This window comes from Urocitellus parryii, chromosome 2 (assembly GCF_045843805.1).
Source record: "Urocitellus parryii isolate mUroPar1 chromosome 2, mUroPar1.hap1, whole genome shotgun sequence".
NCBI lineage: Eukaryota > Metazoa > Chordata > Mammalia > Rodentia > Sciuridae > Urocitellus > Urocitellus parryii.
Window position 1 is genome coordinate 158,249,622 of NC_135532.1, and position 21,356 is coordinate 158,270,977.

General features: G+C 39.1%; 1 protein-coding gene across 1 annotated transcript in view; it reads right to left on the bottom strand.

The window, feature by feature from the left end:
* Morc1 (MORC family CW-type zinc finger 1) overlaps window positions 1-21,356 on the bottom strand; it is a 162,442-nt gene that overhangs the window by 106,691 nt on the left and 34,395 nt on the right. Inside the window, exon 9 of the mRNA XM_026395006.2 lies at window positions 13,922-14,047. Within this exon, the coding sequence (XP_026250791.2) occupies window positions 13,922-14,047 (126 nt within the window). The remainder of the gene's footprint in view (window positions 1-13,921; window positions 14,048-21,356) is intronic.

Below are 21,356 nucleotides of genomic sequence, written 5' to 3' on the forward strand. Positions count from 1 at the left end.
GAAAACCTTCCAGACTCCTGATTGTTTCCCTGCTCCATATCCACCCTCTGCAAGTCATGCTGGTTGCCCTTCCCAGCAAATTTGTAACCATGATCTTCTCATCACTTCCTGAGCCCAAACCACTTGAGAAAAGTAACGGTATCTATCCTACCTGACCTTTCTTCCTCCCTTCTGGTCCCATAAAACCAATTCTCCACTCAGAGTAATCTTTTAAAAATCGAAATCAATAATGCTACTCCTTTGCTCCAAAGTTACTCCATTCTCAGTACAGACCTCTCCTCTGGCCCTGCTGCTCCAGTTCATCTGCCCCTTCCATCTTCTTCCTGAGCACTGTGCTCTCATTCTACCACCTTTGACTTCTGCCTTTGCACTTACTGTCCTCTCTTCCTAGAGCCTTCCCCTCCCAAAACACTTCCATGACTCACTGAGCAACCCACCCTCTTAGATGTCCCCTGGGATTTTTTACATCTTGGTATTCATGCATTTGTGTAGAGTCTCTCCCAAGACAGACAGACAGACACACACACACACATACACACACACACACACACACACAGAATCTAGCCTGACCTGTGTGACCAGCAGAATATTATAGAGGAGATGATATGTGGGTTTTGAGGCCGGGTTCTAAAAAGCTGCAGTTTTCACTTGGGTCTCTTGAATTGCTCAGTCTGATGGAGGCCAGTCCCTCTGCCATGACAAAGCTTAGGAAGACCTGTGCTGAGCAATGGCTCCTGTAAAGAGGAACCAATGTGCTCACTTGTGAGTGATCCACCTTGGAAGTGGGTCTTCTAGCTCCAGTCAAGCCATCAGCAACCCCAGTCAAAATCTCTCAGCACCTGCATAAGAGACTGAAAGCCAATGACACCCAACAGATACCATCAAATCACAGACTCACAGAAACTGAGAGGTAATTAATGGTTATTTTTAACATTCAGCCACTAAATTGGGGGCTGGTGTGTTATGCCTGGATAGATTACCAATGCATTCACTCTCTCAGCTATGCAGTTCTCTGCACAAAAGTTGCTTCTTGCTTCCCTTTCTAAAAGTGTCATCCAATGTTCCTATAATCTCCTGCCCTGCCTTACTTTTCCGAGTAGCACTTTAAAATACCCAATAATGTATTCTATATTTTAATTAACTCACTATCTTACTCACGTTAGAATGTAAGGACCACGAGGGCAGCAATTTTTTATTGTTGCTTGTGCTGAACTCCCAGTGCTTGCAGGAGTGCCTTGCACACGGCGGTCATTCCATCCACTTTATATTCATTCATATAATAACTACTGCTGGTTTACAAATACTTTGGGAACTTTCCTGAGGGTTCTTATGTTTAAAGTAAAACACACAGTTTTGTTTTAATCTTCACAACATCCCTAAATGGCAGAGGAACTCCTAATTCACAGTAAAAATTCTTGTATTAAGAATTGTATTGTAAAATAAATAAAGAAAAAAAAGAAAAAAAATTCTTGAACAGATACATAAGACAGAGTTTGTAAGAGACACTTTTCACAAGTTATTAGTCTATGTGGTTAGGCTGTGATCATGTGGAGAACAGACTGAAAAAAATGAAGACTGTCCCAGAAGGTAGTGTTGCACAGTATTCACAAGAGATCCCTGAATGGCTTGGAAAGGACCATGCTACTCTGAGGAAAGGACCGTGCTACTCTGAGGAAAGCAGGATGATGCCAATTCCATCTCATTGGGCTTCTTTCCAAGTTGTGGGTCTACAGTAAATTAGCAATGCTAATGACAAATGAGTTCTTCAAGCAGACACTGTGGCTCTGTCTCCCTTGAAGAGCTTTCACAGGTGGCCATTTTACTCCCTTCTTTAGTCCTAATGTGCACAGCTTTAATGTGTATATAAATCTGAGAGTTATTTCTTTCTAGAACTCAAATTCAAAGAAAATTAGTAATGCTTGTTGCCTAAACAGTAAGTAACATGGCTATATAGTAACCTGTCTGTATTACTTAAGTAGAGGTTTATAAAAGAGGAATTAGAGGTCTATAAAATTGTAAGTTAAAAGGGATGCTAGAAATCATCTTGCTAAAATTCTTCCTAAGCTAATAATTCCCTCCACCATCTAGATCCCTCAAAAGACAAATCTCTACTGCTCTTTTTGGGTGGGACTTTCTTCTAGTGTGGAGGGCATGAGGCATTTCATTGATGTCATGCTACATTCATAGCCCTCTATGAGTTGCTATACCCTGTGCCATGGGTGTCCACAGAAATTAATCTGCTATACTGGACACACTAGATTTAGTAGTTGAATCCCTAATCTGCTAAATAGACTAGGGACTCATGCTCAACCTAAGGAAGCCCTTCTCAAGTGACTGGTCCCCAAATTCAACCCAATGGGGAAGCTTTGAATTTTATGGTTGAAAACTCCCTGAGAGGACCAAATGCTGCGTATACTCAGCAAAGAGATCCGTGGAACTAACATATATCCTGAGCAACACTGGTCTATCATTTCTGTTCTCCAGAACATCAAAGGCATTGAAACACTGAGTCAATGTTGACGGTGAGGCAGTTTTAACACTCCCTACTACATGACTCCTAGGACTATCTTTAAATTAAACACCAATGGAAAAAGGAAATCCATTTGACTCTTCCTTGTAAAAACAGCCTAACACTCCATGAGGAGCCATTTGTAACTGTCTTCTACTTTCATTTAGCTTTCAAGTTCTGCCTTCTGGAATTCCAGCTATCACATGATAGCATTTCATGTTTCCACTCAGCTGTAAACTCTCTCGCTTCCATGGATAAGCCTCAGTTCCATCGCTATTCTCTTACCAGATAGTTACTTTCCTATGAGCTAGAAACTTTTTAGTAAGTCTGTGTCCCTCTTGAAGGATTCCTGTCTAGGCATCTCCCTCTAAACATAGTGTAAGCACAACACGGTGGATTGGTATTCTAACTATCCTATTGGTATTCCAAAACCATGTTTTAGCAACCCGAAACACTATCAGCTAGTAGTGACCTTGTGGTAAATTAAAGTGTGCATGCAATTTTTCATGTAAATCATTGTCAAATCTACACTCACATAATAATTCTGATCTATACATTGTCTATATCACACATATCTATTGGACTTCAACTCTTGCACATATTCTTTCTGTTATACCTGATAAAAGACATTCCTCTTAGATCAGGGTCAACTACAAATTCAAGAAGCACACAAATTTGTTTTTTATCCAAGTCACTAATAAAAATACTGAACAGAATATGATCAAGGAAGGAAACCAATGACATGACATCAGAAATTCCCCTCCAGTCCTCCTCTGAACTTGTTAAGCATATTTGAGGGCTACTGCTAAAGCAACTACAGACCCATTTGGATCCAGACATTTTCCTGCTTGTTCCAAAAGTGTAGAAGAATAATTGATCATGAAGAGTAGTCACATATTCTTGTAAATAAAACTTCAGGATGACAAAGTTCTTTTAGGGGCAACCTTGGTTTCCCATTTCATTTCCAGAAATGGACAAGTAGACAGAGCAATCACTTTTTAATACCCTTTAAATGCCTCTACTTTGGTCAAACAGGGACAATCCCAGCTCTTAATATATTTTAATGCAGACATTGGAGCTACAGTGTCTTTTAGAAAAGAAAAAAATAGGGGTTGTCCCTTTAGGGAATTCCACATATTTCTTATGCAAGACTTCTGCCACCAGAGAATCTGAGGGAAATTATATATAAGTAAAGATGGCATTCAAATAGAGAGGCAAACCCTAAGGTATAAGGTCACAAAATACATCTTTCTACATGGTAGATAACAAATATCAGATTTAACAGTTCATCAGCACTCTAAATAAAACTTGGCAAAGATTTAAGCCTCTTTGAATTTCTTTTATGAAAACAAACAAATAGGCTGGATGTAAAGATGGCGGCGGGGAGTGAGTGAGCCGCTCTGTGCTCCGCGCCACCGCCACCGCAGCGTATGTTGTTGCTTCTTAAAAGAAGAAGTAAAGACCATTAAAGGAGATCTGTCGACAAGGATTCAGCACCGTGTCAAGAAAAGGGCCTAGATGGAGTGAATCCGCCACGACTTCAGCGTGAGCAGTAAGGCTGCAGCCCCCGAGCTGCCGGGCTCCCTGGGCCCCTTCTCATTCCCCTCTCCGCCTCTCCGCTTCGCTTCTCCCCCGCCATCTCTCCTCCCACGCTCACTCCCTAAATCTAGATCTCAATCTCTATCCCCCACCCCACCCGCTCTCTCGTGTGCCCAGTACCCGGCCAGCGCGGGCCCCGAGGCGCTGCCTCCCCTCCCCCAGCCCGCACCCCCTCCACGGGGGTCCCGAAGGCCACAGCTTGGCCGCTGCCGCCGCCGCCGCTGCAGCCACCGCCGCTGCCGACACCACTTTCCGCGGAGCACCTTAGAACAGACTCTTAACCGCGAGAGTGAGCTGCAGAGTAAAATGGAACAGCTGATAAGATGAGTGACAATTTAAAATCTAAATGATCCAACATGGCGGCGGACGCGGAGAGATCAAGTCTCTAACCCCTTCAGCTGCACGGGCATAGGGAGAAGTAAACTGTCAAAATACTGTTCGCTCAGGACCACTAGGCACGGTTGAGCTAAAGTGGACCCCGGGCGAACAGTCTAGCCTTCTCAGAACACACCGAGCCCGAATTGGCTGCATTCTAGCTCCGGTTCGCCTGCTTCATGTGCCTCAGCACTAATGATCCCACTGAAATATCTAGTCGGCCCACCTGAACTCAAAGAGGTAAAAGCCAACTGAGCACCACAGCCAGACCCAGGGAATCAGGAGTGACGCAGGACTAGCGGCGCAGAACTCCCAGCTATCGCTATCACCAGTGCTGACAACAGGTCCCTTGCACCAGCTATCAGGGGAGTTGCTACTACCTGAGGGCAAACAAATTCGCTGGGGGCCCTCAGCCCCAAGCCCTACAAACTTAGGGTCTGAGGGAGGCAAACAGAAAGGGTATGCCCAGGCACCCATGAAAACAGGGCTCCCAGGAGCAGCAGACCTGGCGTGTAGTCAGTACTGTGGTGAGTGTCACAGGTGAGCGGGGCCTGGCTTGAGGAACCACAAGAGAAGGCCCTAGGCACTCAGGATTGGAGACCCGCACAGTCTGGGAAGAAGAGCTGAGGCACAGTGATTGGTTCCCACCTATCAAGAAGAGAAGCCTGGCCCAGTGGGCATAGCTCCACCAACTGGAAGAGAAGTTAATCGAGCTATATGACTGCATGTATTATTATTATTATTTGTTTTTAATAATTATTATTAGTATTTTTTTTAATTTTTTTTTTATTATTTTATTTTCACTTTTTGTTGTTGATGTAGTTGTTGTTCTTTAACGTTCTTATTAATGGTTTCAATTTTTTAAAATTCTTTTTATTTTATTAGTATTACTATTATTTTTTAAACTTTAATTTCCATTTTTTTACTATCATTATAAAATTTTTTCTTTTTTTTTGGTTTTAAATTTTTATTTTTTTCGTTTCTTCTTTCTTTCTTTTCACTTTTTTTTTCTTTTGTCTTCTCACTTCTTTTCAATTTTCCTATTCCCCCTTCCTTGAACTCTACCTGCCTACACTCATTCTCTTTAGTGACTTCTTCCCTCCCCTTCTAATATCTCTCCTCCCCAGTGCCTGCAAGCTAGGCAAACCTGCAACCCACGGGCGGGTCAGGTCCAGCAACCTGCCGAGTGACAGAACAGCTACACGTGTCTGCAGGGAACGCGGACAGGACCCACAAGTAGGACAGGGCCGGTGGCTTGCTGAGGGGCGGAACCGACCCCTCCCCCAGTGCCTGCAAGCTAGGCGAACCTTCGACCCATCGGGAGGTTAGGCCCAGCAACCTGCGGAGTGACAGAAGTGCCCCTCGTGCCTGCTGGGTAGGCGGACCTTTGACCGACCAGCAGAGCAGACCTAGGGCCTGCCAGCGTGGTAGACGGATCACACCAATTGGAGGAGGATCACAGCCACTACCTGCCCTGCAAGGGTGATTTTTCAAATATACAAGAGCAATATAAATAAATAGAGAGAAAATTTCAAAACACAACAGTTTCACCAAGCAGAAAGAAACGCCAGCAGTATGAAAAGACAAGGAAAGAAAGGACCACAGGCAATGCAGGTCAACTCAACTTTAGAAGAGGTAATAGGTGCAACAGATGGAATGTCAGATAGAGAGCTCAGGATATACATGCTTCAGATGATCTGGAGTCTCAAGGAAGACATGAGACAGCAAAATCAGATAATGAAAGATCACATTGACAAACAAATCCAGGAAGTAAAAGATCAATTTCACAGGGAGATAGAGGTAATAAAAAACAAACAAATAGAAATCCTAGAAATGCACGAAACAATAAACCAACTCAAAAACTCAATTGAGAATACTACCAGCAGAGTAGATCACTTAGAAGAGAGAACATCAGACAATGAAGACAAAGTATTTCAACTGGAAAAGAACATAGACAGCTCAGCAAGTCTGCTAAGAAACCATGAGCAGAACATCCAAGAATTATGGGACAATATCAAAAGACCAAATTTAAGAGTCATTGGGATACAGGAAGGCACAGAGCTCCATTCCAAAGGAATAAACTGTCTATTCAGTGAAATAATACGAGAAAACTTCCCAGACTTGAAGAATGAGACAGAATCCCAAATCCTAGAAGCCTACAGGACGCCGAATGTGCAAAATCATAAGAGATCCACACCTAGACACATTATAATGAAGATGTCCAACATACAGAATAAGGAGAAAATTTTAAAAGCTGCAAGAGAAAGAAAGCAGATTACATTTAGGGGTAAACCAATCAGGATCACAGCTGATCTCTCAACACAGACTCTGAAAGCTAGAAGATCCTGGAATAACATATTTCAAACACTGAAAGAAAATGGGTTCCAACCAAGAATCGTGTATCCAGCGAAATTAAGCTTCAGGATAGAAGATGAAATTAAAACCTTCCACGATAAACAAAAGTTAAAAGAATTCGCAGCTAGAAAACCATCTCTTCAAAAAATCCTTGGCAAAACATTACAGGAAGAGGAAATGGAAAATAACATTGAAAACCAACTATGGGAGGTAGGACAGTAAAGGGGGGAAGTAGTCAAAGAGGATAACAAATCAGGTTTAGTAACATTAGTAAACAAATATGGCTAGAAGAACAAACCATATCTCAATAATAACCCTAAATGTTAATGGCTTAAACTCACCAATTAAGAGACACAGGCTAGTAGAATGGATCACAAAACAAGACCCAACAATATGCTGCCTACAGGAGACGCATCTGATAGGAAAAGATATTCATAGACTGAAGGTGAAAGGTTGGGAAAAATCATACCACTCATATGGACTGAGGAAACAAGCAGGAGTGTCCATACTCATATCTAATAAAATAGATTTCAAGCCAAAGTTAATCAAAAGGGATAAAGAAGGACACTTCATACTGCTCAAGGGAACCATACACCAACAAGACATAACAATCATAAATATATATGCCCCAAACAATGGTGCAGCTGTGTTCATCAAGCAAACTCTTCTCAAGTTCAAGAGTCTAATAGACCACCATACAATAATCATGGGAGACGTCAACTCACCTCTCTCACCACTCGACAGATCTACCAAACAAAAGTTAAATAAGGAAACTATAGAACTCAACAACACAATTAACAACCTAGACTTAATTGACATATATAGACTATACCACCCAACATCAAGTAGTTACACTTTTTTCTCAGCAGCACATGGAACCTTCTCAAAAATAGACCATATATTATGTCACAGGGCAACTCTTAGACAATATAAAGGGGTAGAGATAATACCATGCATCTTATCTGATCATAATGGAATGAAACTGAAAATCAATGATAAAAGAAGGAAGGAAAAATCAAGCATCACTTGGAGAATGAAAAATAGGTTGCTGAATGATCAATGGGTTTTAGAAGACATCAAGGAGGAAATTAAAAACTTCCTAGAGTTAAATGAAAACACAGACACAACATATCGGAATCTATGGGACACATTGAAAGCAGTTCTAAGAGGAAAATTCATTGCTTGGAGTTCATTCCTCAAAAAAAGAAAAAACCAACAAATAAATGATCTCATACTTCATCTCAAAAGCCTAGAAAAAGAAGAGCAAAACAACAGCAAAAGAAGTAGAAGGCAAGAAATAATTAAAATCAGAGCTGAAATTAATGAAATTGAAACAAAAGAAACAATTGAAAAAATTGACAAAACTAAAAGTTGGTTCTTTGAAAAAATAAATAAAATTGACAGACCCTTAGCCATGCTAACGAAGAGAAGAAGAGAGAGAACCCAAATTACTAGCATACGGGATGAAAAAGGCAATATCACAACAGACACTTCAGAAATACAGAAGATAATCAGAAATTATTTTGAATCCTTATACTCCAATAAAATAGAAGATAGTGAAGGCATGGATAAATTCCTTAAGTCTTATGATCTGCCCAGATTGAGTCAGGAGGATATAGACAACCTAAACAGACCAATAACAATAGAAGAAACCATCAAAAGATTACCAACTAAGAAAAGCCCAGGACCGGATGGGTATACAGCAGAGTTTTACAAAACCTTTAAAGAGGAACTAACACCAATACTTTTCAAGCTATTTCAGGAAATAGAAAAAGAGGGAGAACTTCCAAATTCATTCTACGAGGCCAACATCACCCTGATTCCGAAACCAGACAAAGACACTTCAAAGAAAGAAAACTACAGACCAATATCTCTAATGAACCTTGACGCAAAAATCCTCAATAAAATTCTGGCGAATCGGATTCAAATATATATCAAAAAAATTATACACCATGATCAAGTAGGATTCATCCCTGGGATGCAAGGCTGGTTCAATATACGGAAATCAATAAATGTTATTCACCACATCAATAGACTTAAAAATAAGAACCATATGATCATCTCGATAGATGCAGAAAAAGCATTCGACAAAGTACAGCATCCCTTTATGTTCAAAACTCTAGAAAAATTAGGGATAACTGGATCATACCTCAACATTGTAAAAGCAATCTATGATAAGCCACAGGCCAGCATCATTCTGAATGGAGATAAATTGAAGGCATTCCCTCTAAGATCTGGTACAAGACAGGGATGCCCTCTCTCACCACTTCTGTTCAACATAGTCCTCGAAACACTGGCCAGAGCAATTAGACAGACGAAAGAAGTTAAAGGCATAAAAATAGGAAAAGAAGAACTTAAATTATCACTATTTGCAGATGATATGATTCTATACCTAGCAGACCCAAAAGGGTCCACAAAGAAGCTATTAGAGCTAATAAATGAATTCAGCAAAGTGGCAGGATATAAGATCAACACGCATAAATCAAAGGCATTCCTGTATATCAGCGACAAACACTCTGAAATGGAAATGAGGACAACTACTCCATTCACAATATCCCCCCCAAAAATAAAATACTTGGGAATCAACCTAACAAAAGAGATGAAAGATTTATACAATGAAAATTACAGATCCCTAAAGAAAGATATAGAAGAAGACCTTAGAAGATGGAAAAATATACCCTGCTCATGGATAGGCAGAACTAACATCATCAAAATGGCGATATTACCAAAAGTTCTCTATAAGTTCAATGCAATGCCAATCAAAATCCCAACAGCATTTCTTGTAGAAATAGATAAAAGAATCATGAAATTCATATGGAATAATAAAAGACCCAGAATAGCAAAAACAATACTAAGCAGGAAGTGTGAATCAGGCGGTATAGCGATACCAGACTTCAAACTATACTACAGAGCAATAGTAACAAAAACAGCATGGTACTGGTACCAAAACAGGCGGGTGGACCAATGGTACAGAATAGAGGACACAGTAACCAATCCACAAAACTACAACTATCTTATATTTGATAAAGGGGCTAAAAGCATGCAATGGAGGAAGGATAGCATCTTCAACAAATGGTGCTGGGAAAACTGGAAATCCATTTGTATCAAAATGAATCTGAATCCCTATCTCTCGCCATGCACAAAAGTTAACTCAAAATGGATCAAGGAGCTTGATATTAAATCAGAGACACGGCATCTGATAGAAGAAAAAGTTGGTTATGATCTACATACTGTGGGATCAGGCTCCAAATTCCTCAATAGGACACCCATAGCGCAAGAGTTAACAACTAGAATCAACAAATGGGACTTACTCAAACTAAAAAGTTTTTTCTCAGCAAAAGAAACAATAAGAGAGATAAACAGGGAGCCTACATCCTGGGAACAAATCTTTACTCCACACACTTCAGATAGAGCCCTAATAACCAGAATATATAAAGAACTCAAAAAATTAGACAATAAGATAACAAATAACCCAATCAATAAATGGGCAAAGGACCTGAACAGACACTTCTCAGAGGAGGACATACAATCAATCAATAAGTACATGAAAAAATGCTCACCATCGCTAGCAGTCAGAGAAATGCAAATCAAAACTACCCTAAGATACCATCTCACTCCAGTAAGATTGGCAGCCATTAGGAAGTCAAACAACAATAAGTGCTGGAGAGGATGCGGGGAAAAGGGCACTCTTGTTCATTGCTGGTGGGACTGCAAATTGGTGCAGCCAATTTGGAAAGCAGTATGGAGATTTCTTGGAAAGCTGGGAATGGAACCACCATTTGACCCAGCTATTCCCCTTCTCAGTTTATTCCCTAAAGACCTAACAAGAGCATGCTACAGGGACACTGCTACATCGATGTTCATAGCAGCACAATTCACGATAGCAAGATTGCGGAATCAGCCTAGATGCCCTTCAATAGATGAATGGATAAAAAAAATGTGGCATTTATACACAATGGAGTATTACTCTGCATTAAAAAATGACAAAATCATAGAATTTGGAGGGAAATGGATGGCATTAGAGCAGATTATGCTAAGTGAAGCTAGTCAATCTTTAAAAAACAAATACCAAATGACTCCTTTGATATAAGGGGAGGAAACAAGGACAGGGTAGGGACGAAGAACTTGAGAAGAAGATTTCCATTAACAGGGGTGAGAGGTGGGAGGGAAAGGAAGTGAGAAGGGAAATCGCATGGAAATGGAAGGCGATCCTCAGGGTTATACAAAATGACATATAAGAGGAAAGGAGGGGTAAGACAGGATAATACAAATGGAAGAAATGATTTACAGTAGAAGGGGTAGAGAGAGAAAAGGGGAGGGGAGGGGAGGGGAGGGGAGGGGGGATAGTAGAGAATAAGACAGACAGCAGAATACATCAGACACTAGAAAGGCAATATGTCAATCAATGGAAGGGTAACTGATGTGATACAGCAATCTATATACGGGGTAAAATTGGGAGTTCATAACCCACTTGAATCAAACTGTGAAATATGATGTATTAAGAACTATGTAATGTTTTGAACGACCAACAATAAAAAAAAAAAAGAAAACAAACAAATACATACAAACATACATATATATGTACATCATAGTTTCTATTCATGGTACTGTATATCTAAGAATATTACTTTGAAAGGAGAATAAAAAACATACTAGAATTGGAAACACCTATCACTTGAGGGAAGTAATTTTGCTGGATGAAACTCAGTTTACTAAAATTCCCTTGGAAAGAGACAAATTCACATTTTCTATTGGTTTAAGCTATTTTTTACCTATGTCCTCTAAGAGAAGAATGATTAATTTGAAAAAATAAGCTCTCCTGAATGATCCAAGAAATCCTGGGTACCTTCCAGAAGAATGAGACTGAAAGGAAACATTGCTTTGATATTTGCTAGGGAACACAGAAACGGATGTACAGGGAAAGTTCAGCTGTGTATACTTTAATTTCAAAAGATGATCTTTGGTATAATTAGAAACAAAAAGTAAAACAGTTGAGGAATCAGTAAAACTGTTTGTCATGAGGAAAACACAGAGGTCTATTTTTTTTATTTTAATACTTACACTAATGGTTGCAAAGCTCCAGGTCAGCAAATGTTTTTTCATGAAAATAAGACAACATGAAAAATGTTGGTCTATTATAAAGAGTGAATGTGATACAGGAAAAGGGGCATCAAATTTGGAAAGGTAAAGAACTGGAGCCAGATTATTTGAGTTCTTGTCTTGATGTCTAAAATGGTGATTGAAAACCAATCCGATCACTGAAGAAATCAAAGGCTAATACAGGTTCAAAGACACATATATAGACAGTGTGCAAGTAAATGTCTCTCCCAGTAGATATTAAACTCCTTAGAATTAGAATTAACCCTGTCTTTTTTATGCTTTGTACAGTACAATCTCATACAGATTTTTTTCTCTTTTTCTTTTTCCCCCACATTTTTATTGGTGCATTGTAGTTGACATAATGATAGGATGTGTTGTTACATATTCATACGTGCACACAATAGAACAATATAATCTGGCCACTATCACTCTCTAGCACTTCTCCCTTCCCTCTCGTACTCCAACCTTGGTCCCTTTTCTCTACTGATCCACTCCCACCTTTCTTTTTCTTTTTCCTCTCTAGCTTCCACACATGAGAGAAAACATATAACCCTTGACTTTCTGAGTTTGACTTATTTCACTTAACATCATGGTCTCTAGTTCCATCCATTTTCCTGCAAATGACTTAATTTTGTATTTTTTATGGTTGAAGAAAATTCCATTGTGTTTATATGCTACATTTTCCTTATCCATTCATCCATTGATGGAAACAGGCTGATTCCACAGTTTGGCTATTGTGAATTGTGCTGCTGTCAACATGGGTATGAATGTGTCACAGTAGTTAAGATGACTTTAATTCTTTAGGATAGATACCAAGGAGCGGTATAGCTGGGTCATATGGGGTTCCATGCCTTGTCTTTTGATGAACCTCCATATTGATTTCCATAGTGGTTGTACTAATTTATAGTCCCACCAACAGCGTAAAAGTGTTTCTTTTCCTTCATATTTTCTCTGGCATTTATTATTGTTTTCTTGATGGTGGCCGTTCTCATTGATATGAGATAAAATCTCAGTGTGGTTTTGATTTGCATCTCCCTAATTGCTAATGATATTTAACATTTTTCATACATTTGTCAGCCATTTGTATTTCTTCTTTTGAGGATGATCAGACTCTCTGATTTTTTATAATTATTTGGCATATAAGTGAATAACTGCACAAAACATGACCATTCTGACTTAATGAATAGCTGGATAATATATTTTTTGGTAAGAAAATATAAATTTAAAAATTTTCACACTAAAACACAAAAAAGTAAATTAAATATAAATAAACCAAGTGTATATGAATAGATGTTCATTCTATATGTATAATATATGTAAATACATATATTCAATCATTGCTTCCTGATGGGGCATGTATCTTATGGGGCCACCATCATGCATGCAGTCCATCATTGAACAAAACATCATTATGTGAGCACAAACTACATATTATTTAATGGTTCAAATATATTATATGAGAAATTATAAGTGAACTGTGATTTCTTTTTTTTTTTTTAAAGAGAGAGTGAGAGAGGAGAGAGAGAGAGAATTTTTAATATTTATTTTTTAGTTCTCGGCGGACACAACATCTTTGTTGGTATGTGGTGCTGAGGATCGAACCCGGGCCGCACGCATGCCAGGCGAGCGCGCTACCGCCTGAGCCACATCCCCAGCCCAGAACTGTGATTTCTTGATGGAACCAATCATAATAAAAGCACATGAGATTCACTGAAGTGAAAAACAACTTCCTGCTTTGGGGTGATTATCTAACCTTGAATGCTCACTTCAGTGTGTTCCAATTACTGACAAATATTGTCATATGTGAGCACTCTGTAGCAAAAACTCTTTGCTGAAGAGATTCTTCCTGAATGCAGTTTTAATTTTGCTTACAAAATAAAAATCTTACTATCAAAGCTAGTGCCCTCACTTTGACAATTTTGGGGAGTATATCAATTTTCTAAATTAAAGCTCTAGGAATATAATTGAAGGAAGGTGAGTTACCTGGGTTGGTAGAGGCAATAACATAGGTGTTTTGTTTGAACTCTTTTGGCTTGAATGAATATTCTCATCCAGGGGTCAAAATATAGAACAGATGTGTAGGCTCTGAAGGACCATCTCTCTGGAAAACTGGAAAGGAAAATACAAAAGGCCACAATGTACATAATACAATAACTATTTCTTTTTGAGAATTAAGAAAGTCAGATTTTATACTACTAGAATCCTCAGGAAATTTTTCTTCTGAAACTAACAATGCCATAAGCAACAATGAATCCCCCAACACTCGCTTCATTAATCAATCCCCTGAACACAAGGGCCTGCATACATAACCTACACTTTGGTTAGAACCCAACTATTACTGGCATTCAATTGGTTCTAGGTAGGCGTATCAGCAATTGAAATATACTTTCCTTGCCGCAACTGACCCAGAAGGACACAATGAAGTCAAATAAACAAAACAATCCCCTGTTCAAACATGACTGAAAGAATCTAGGCTCACATGAATAAAGGGCATTTCTATTAAGCTGCTATAAAGAGGGAAATACAGTAAAATGCTTCATTTGTTTTTAGAATTATGAGCAAGACTCACAACACTACATTTTGCAAGTGCAATAAGTATGAAGATAAACATTTATGACCAGCTGAGGGGAGACATCTGACAATGCAACCAGTGAAAGAAGAGAAGAGAGAAAAGTGAAAGATGGAAGGCAACAAAGTAGGAGCAGAAACAGTGCAAAGAGCCTAGGAAGAAAACTTCCCTCAGAAGCTGCACATTGCTGGAAATCACCACGTAGTCGAGCTCTAGGGACTTCTGTATCAAAGTCCACTTACGGACCGTAAGTCCTCTTTGCTTACACAAGACCTGACATCAAACAAGCAGTTAGACAAGAAATAAAGATAAAAACCAGCCCAGCCACACTTAGGAAGTGATGCTCTCTACTTCCAGACTGCAGACGAACTTGGCTATCATGAAGGGCTTCCAGGTCACATAGAGAGTGGGGAGCAGTAAACCCATTGCTTCACAATTCTTCCTTGGACCAGAGTGAGACGACTATGAAAAGGAACTAAAAGGCCCACCTAAGAAGGACTGCTCAATACGGTTACCCCATTGCTAGTTCTCAGTAAAGGACAGAACTCCAAGGTATTTTTGAAAATGAAGCCATAAGAAATCCAAGATTTCCTGATTGAATATAAGTTCCTTCAGACGCTATCCAAAGTTCAATTAAAAGGTCAAGAATTTCTTTTAATTGTTTAAAGAGAAATTCTTTTAAAGTAAGCCTGGAGTAGAATTTTCCCAATATAAATTAATAAAAGAATCTAGTCCATGGCTATTACTTCATCAACACTAATGCATTTTTTAATGTAACCAGAAAAATCGTCTGCATTAGAGTGACACACGACAATAACGTGGTTTCTTTTAGAGCACCAGAAGCTGTACGATTAATTCTTTCTTCACCTATAAAAGAAGAAAGCTTTCCTGGGATGTTATAAGCATCCATAGGGCTTGTGCCATTATTGAAACCCTTTCTGGACCTCCTGATTTGAAGGGCTCCAAAGTCAAATAGAGAGCAGGGACCAGTAAATGCATCATTTTCACAATTCTTCCTTGGACCAGAGCAAGACAAACGTGGTGGAGAGGATCCCAAAGGCTTACCTAAGAGGGACTGCTCACATCTAACCGGGAAATCCTTGGATTTCTTATGGATTCACCTTCATTTTAAAAAATACCTTGGAGTTCTGCCCTTTCTGGATCTCCTGATTGGAAATTACCCTAAGAGTGAGTGGCTCCTTCTTTATATTCTCCTAAAGCTAGCAAATATCTATAATTTGAAGGGATGAGTTAAAAGTAAGTCAAAGTGGTGTTTGAGAATTTGAGAAATATGGTAAGAGATCAAACTGATCACACAAGTTTTGGTGTATACCTACAGAATATGTGTATACCTGTGTGTATATCTGAATAATACCTCTACCTTTTGAAAGCTCAATTTATCTTCTCATTCTATAAACGTTGATAGGTAAATATTCATAGCATGCATATTGGATGTCCTTGCTTTGTTAGAAGACTCCTGGAAGGACTCATGTTTCTTATTATGTAATTGTATTCATGACTAAGCTTTATCACAGAGTTGTAGTAAGAATATGCAGAGGTTCATGGGAGGAAAAAATACATGGAGACTGGAGGAATCCATATGTCAGCTTTCTTAAGTTGTCTTCCTCTCAAGAAGGGTCACACAGAACACACTCTTCACTCAACTATGAAAAATACAGCAACATATGTGTGATGTATCTGTCTAGGAAAGACCCCCAGAGACTCAATTACTAAAGTTTTTTAGGCATCTTCTGCTTTAGGATGTATCAAAGTTCCGGGAACACAGAAGGAAAGTAGATTTCTAGCATGTCATCTTGTTTGCACAGTCTAGACATAGAAATCCACCCTTCTCAGTTTGGAAAAGTTTTATATCCATATTGGGAATTGTGTCTTATTAAAGTTCCCCAAATCCAGCCATGGGCCAACCTTGCAAGCAAGCCTGGACACCAGTTATGTTTCTGCTCACATGCCTACTTCTCCAAGTGTCTGTTTACTTGTGAAAAACAGAATGGTAATGCCTCTAACTTGTGAGGTCTGTGGTAGAAAGAAAAAAAAGAAGGTTAAATATAAAAACTGTTGGACTGGGGATGTGGCTCAAGTGGTAACGCACTAGCCTGGCATGCGCGGGGTGCTGGGTTCGATCCTCAGCACCACATAAAAATAAAATAAAGATGTTGTGCCCACTGAAAACTAAAAAATAAATATTAAAAAATTCTCTCTCTCTCTCTCTCTCTCTCTCTCTCTCTCTCTCTAAAAGAAAACTGTATATGGAATGGAGTATACATTTCAAACTTCTTTGGATAATGCGTAAGATTCTTCGTGATCTGGCTCTCAGCCTCATCTCTTCTTGTCTACTTCAGTGGAGCCATTTAGGACCACTCTTAGTTCCCAGACAAGGGATCTTGCTTTCTCATCCCCAAGGCATAGCATAGTCAATTCTTTGGTCACTCTTGGTTAGCTCTTTCCACCCTTTGGGATATGGCTTTGAGATCTCACTTCCTTTCCAATTCCTCCATCACTTCCCAAGAATGGTGAAGCCTTTTCCTCAGAGCTCCTTTCCTGCATCACCTACAACTCAGCATTGCACCTGCCTGTATATGTGTCTCCCCATCAGGGTGTAAAATCCGTGAGGCTAATATCTGCTGAATGAATGGCAATCTTTCAGAAAGAACAGCAGAGAATTTTCTTTATAGGACTTTTGATGGAAAATCATTTTCAATGATGATACTATCATCTTTATAAATAAAGCCATTCACTTGGGAAACTGAAAAATTAATGTGCTCAGTAGTCAGGACATCTTCAGAAGATGAAAGAAAATAATACTGTTATTCTCCATTCATAAGGAACCACTTAATATATGCTCCTCGGGGCTTTTTCTTGTCTTGTTTCCACCTAAGTGTCTTTCTTTTTCAGTCTCATTACACTTTACCAGAAATCTACATCTCTCTATCATGTGTATCATTCTTACTTTCTACTTAAGTGTCTATGACAAAGAAATGAACAAAAGAAGATAGAGGGAAACTCCCCAACATGTAGACAGACACACAGAGTCACATGATAGACATGAAAAAAAAAGAAGAGTATCTTATGGCTGTAAGTGGCTTTGGAGTCTGTGGAATAAAATAAAGGGAGACAGAGTAGAATCAATGTTATTGTTCCTATTCAGCCTTGGTTTCTTAAGTCACTCCCCACTGTATCCTTCAGTTCTGGCTGTACCTTCCGTGTGATCTCTTTCTTCTCCCAACTTCTCCACATTATTATACTGTGGTTTAAAATGCTGCTCTATGCATGGCATATGGTGGGTGGGCTGGTGCTGCAGGGCTAGAAGGTGAGGCTCTGTATCAATGTCACATCTCCTTTACTGATTCAGATGCTCTGTGTGTAGAGTTGAGAATGTGAGTTTGTTAAAAGTACCCATAAGACTCCTTTAACTCTGCCAGGTTCACAGACCACTGCCCAGCAGACCTAGAGGATAGGTGTTATATAAGGCACGTTGCCTAAAAACTTGCAGGTCTTCAGACCTAATACCATCTCTACATTTGTCTACACTGGGCACAAAGACAACAGACCCCCAACCAGCCCAACACCTGTGCTGCCCCTATTCTACAGTCTGATTGTCCCCATCAAAACTCAAATTGAAACTTAACCCTCATTGTGCAGTATGAAGAGGGACCTGGTGGGATCTATAAGAGGTCACAAGAGCTCTGCTCTCCTGAAAGGAATAATGCATTCATAGCTTTACAGATTAATGAGTTGGTAGGTTATTTCAAGTGTGTGTCTATTATAAAAAGCTCCATTTGACTCTTGTCTTTTGCATGGGCCCCTCTTACTGATGTCCTTTGCTGCTTTGGGAATTAACAGAAAATTCCAATTTCAAAAAGGCCTTTGTCAGAAGAAGAGCCTTGACCTTGGACCTCCCAGGCTCCAGACACATGGACTGAATAAAACTATTCTCTATGATATACCCTGAAGTCAAATATTTTGTTATAGCAACAGAAAACAGAGTAAAACACCTTATTAGATGCTTAGTTGAGACACTAACTCTAGGCACTGAAACAGTCCCTTTTGTAATATCTCAGAAGTTTTATTCACAAAAATACTGTTTATAAATTGTTTTATTCACAAAAATACTGTATATAAATTGTTTTCTGAATTTTACCTAAATTTTTTTTAACTTTGAAGGTTTATCTAAATTTAATCTTAAGGGTAGATTATATGTAAGAAAAATGGCAACTCAAAAAGGTAATTTAAAAGAAAAGTTATAAGCTCCTTGAAGTAATAAAAGCAAGTCTTTTGTGACAACTATGGTATGGCACGCAGCACAGTAAGACAGTTTGAGGCTGTAACTTGAAGTGTTCCCAGCCGGCTCAGTTAAGACACAACTACAGACATTATGGAATGCTGCCCAATGACTGTCAATTAAGAAACATGTTGGCCGTGGCACCTAATTTCAAAACATTACTTAAGGCAAAATTTTAACTCCATTAATCTGTATTATGTCATCAGTCTCAGAGCTGTTGTTTGGATCGATTTCTCTAAATGCCTGAGTTCCTCAGCCATGTGGATTCCAAGGACATGGCAGGCCCCTCTGATGACAGCCAATTCTACAACACGCTTTTTTTTTTTTTTAATTAGAATCTGCATTTTCTTTCAGTTTTTTACAAAGTTCAATATAGATAATATTTACAATGTTTAGAAGATATGAAGTAACGGAAAGCACTAAGAGCACAAGGAAATCATGTGCCTGCCTACATTGGCCAGCTGAAAAGGACAGATGATCTTGACCCCAAAAAAGGGAATTAGGAAAAACACTATTGGGATTAAAGAGATTCTGAAGGTGACAGAAACACTTTACAAAACTTCCGAAACTACCCCACTCCAGCCTAATAAATACCACCAATAGTCTTCAGGGATGGAGGACACGGGGATTCATCACTGAGAGTGATTTGCCATATCCTTAGAAAATTACCCAGACATTGACACTTCATTCAGTTTACCTGAAGTTAGTCCATTTATTGTTTGCTATGCACCAGCACTGACTTAGTTTTCTATTACAGAAGCTAAGAAACATTCTAGCAAGTGCTAGAAAGAAATGTAGGGGAAAGCAGAATGGCTACAGGGAGCTGGAAGTAAAATGCACTGAGGTTTTCTATGTGCTGGGTACTGTGTGTATTTTGTTTCAATCGCACACATAGGAAGTAGATAGTGTTCCATTTTTGTTTATTTTTTTATGTGGTGCTGAGGATTGAACCCAGGGCCTCCTCACTCATGCCAAGCAAGTGCTCTACCACTGACCTACAATCCCAGCCCATAGATAGTGTTCCCGCCTGAATTTATAGATGAAACCAGAGAAGTTCAGAGACCATAGGTAACTTGTCACTAAAACAGCTCTTCCAACAGAACTCAAGCCGCTGATAGTAAGCTGAGGACTCTGGTCTCTTTGACTTGTTACCACAAATGGGGATCTGGTGCCACTGCTTCCTAATTCTATACATACCTTACTATACACAGAGTAAATGATGCGACATTAGACAACCAACAGCCCCCAGCCATTCAATTAATCTTAACATCTCTGCTGGCAAACCATGCCACCAGGTAAAGGAACATGTTTTAAAAAATTAAGACAGAATCAGTGTGGCAGAGTGGGAATACATTAGTCTCCTGGCGACAACCAAGGAAGAATATTAATGACACCTGTGAGTCTAGAGAGGAGTGAGAGCCAGGAAAGCCAGTCTAGGAGATGATAGGCAGCGTATCATGCATCCTGCTGCAGAACACTGTTAACACTTCAGCTCTCTCGCAGAGTGAAGCAGGAAGTCGTTGAAGACTTTGTACACAGAGGATTTAGAAGACTGCTCTGGCTCCTACTGAGGGGCAATGGCAGAATAGTTTTTAGGTGGGGCCAAGGGTAGAAGCAGAGAGACCAGTGTACCAGTGGAGCACTACTATAATACACCAGGTGAGTGAGATATGATGGTGGCAGGATTGTGGCAGTAGAGATGATAAATGGTTGGATTTGGATCTATTTTAAGGCAGAACCAATATGAACAAAGCCCATCAGAGCCCTCCAATGGCTGAATGTAAAAAATAATAAATAGACAAAACCCACAGATACACACACAGTGGGGATTCTTAAAGGTTAAGAGAAAAAAGCTATTCAAGGGGGAAAACAAGGCATTTATAAAAATTCAATTAGCACATCTACATCAGAATTCTCATTACCAACATGGATTTAAGAAGTCAAAAGATTAATAAGTCCTAAAGGAAAGTATTTTGGAACCAATATTCCTATATCCATTTAAACAATTTCATAATGAAAGAGAAAAATAAAAATACTCTTAGAATACAAAGTTCCCTGAAGTTCATTTCTAACATATTTTGAAAGAATCACTCAAGGATATAATCCAGCAAATGAACCAATACATTCAAGAAATAAGAGAATGGGATGGAAGATAGAGTAGTAAGTAAAGAAAATAGTAAATCTCAAGATTTAGGCTAAATGGTTATTTATGCATGATGAGACAGTGTAAAAATGTGTAACTAAACTTCTAAATAAACCAATACAAAATGGTGGAACTGGGAAGTTAAAGAAGTAAAAGCATAATAAGGTGTTGTTTTATTTGTGAGACAATATAGTAAAAACTAACTTACAGCTGATAAAATTGCAAGTTAAAACATGTTTATAAAAATGTAAAAGTAAACCACTGAAAGAATACAATGGAACAAGCAATTTTCAAACCAATGGAATGTGAAAAAATTCACAGTTCAACCATTCTCACAAAGGGGAAGAGAGGGAAAATAAAGAACAAAATAAAATGAAAACATAGAAAAACAAGAAAAGACAAACAG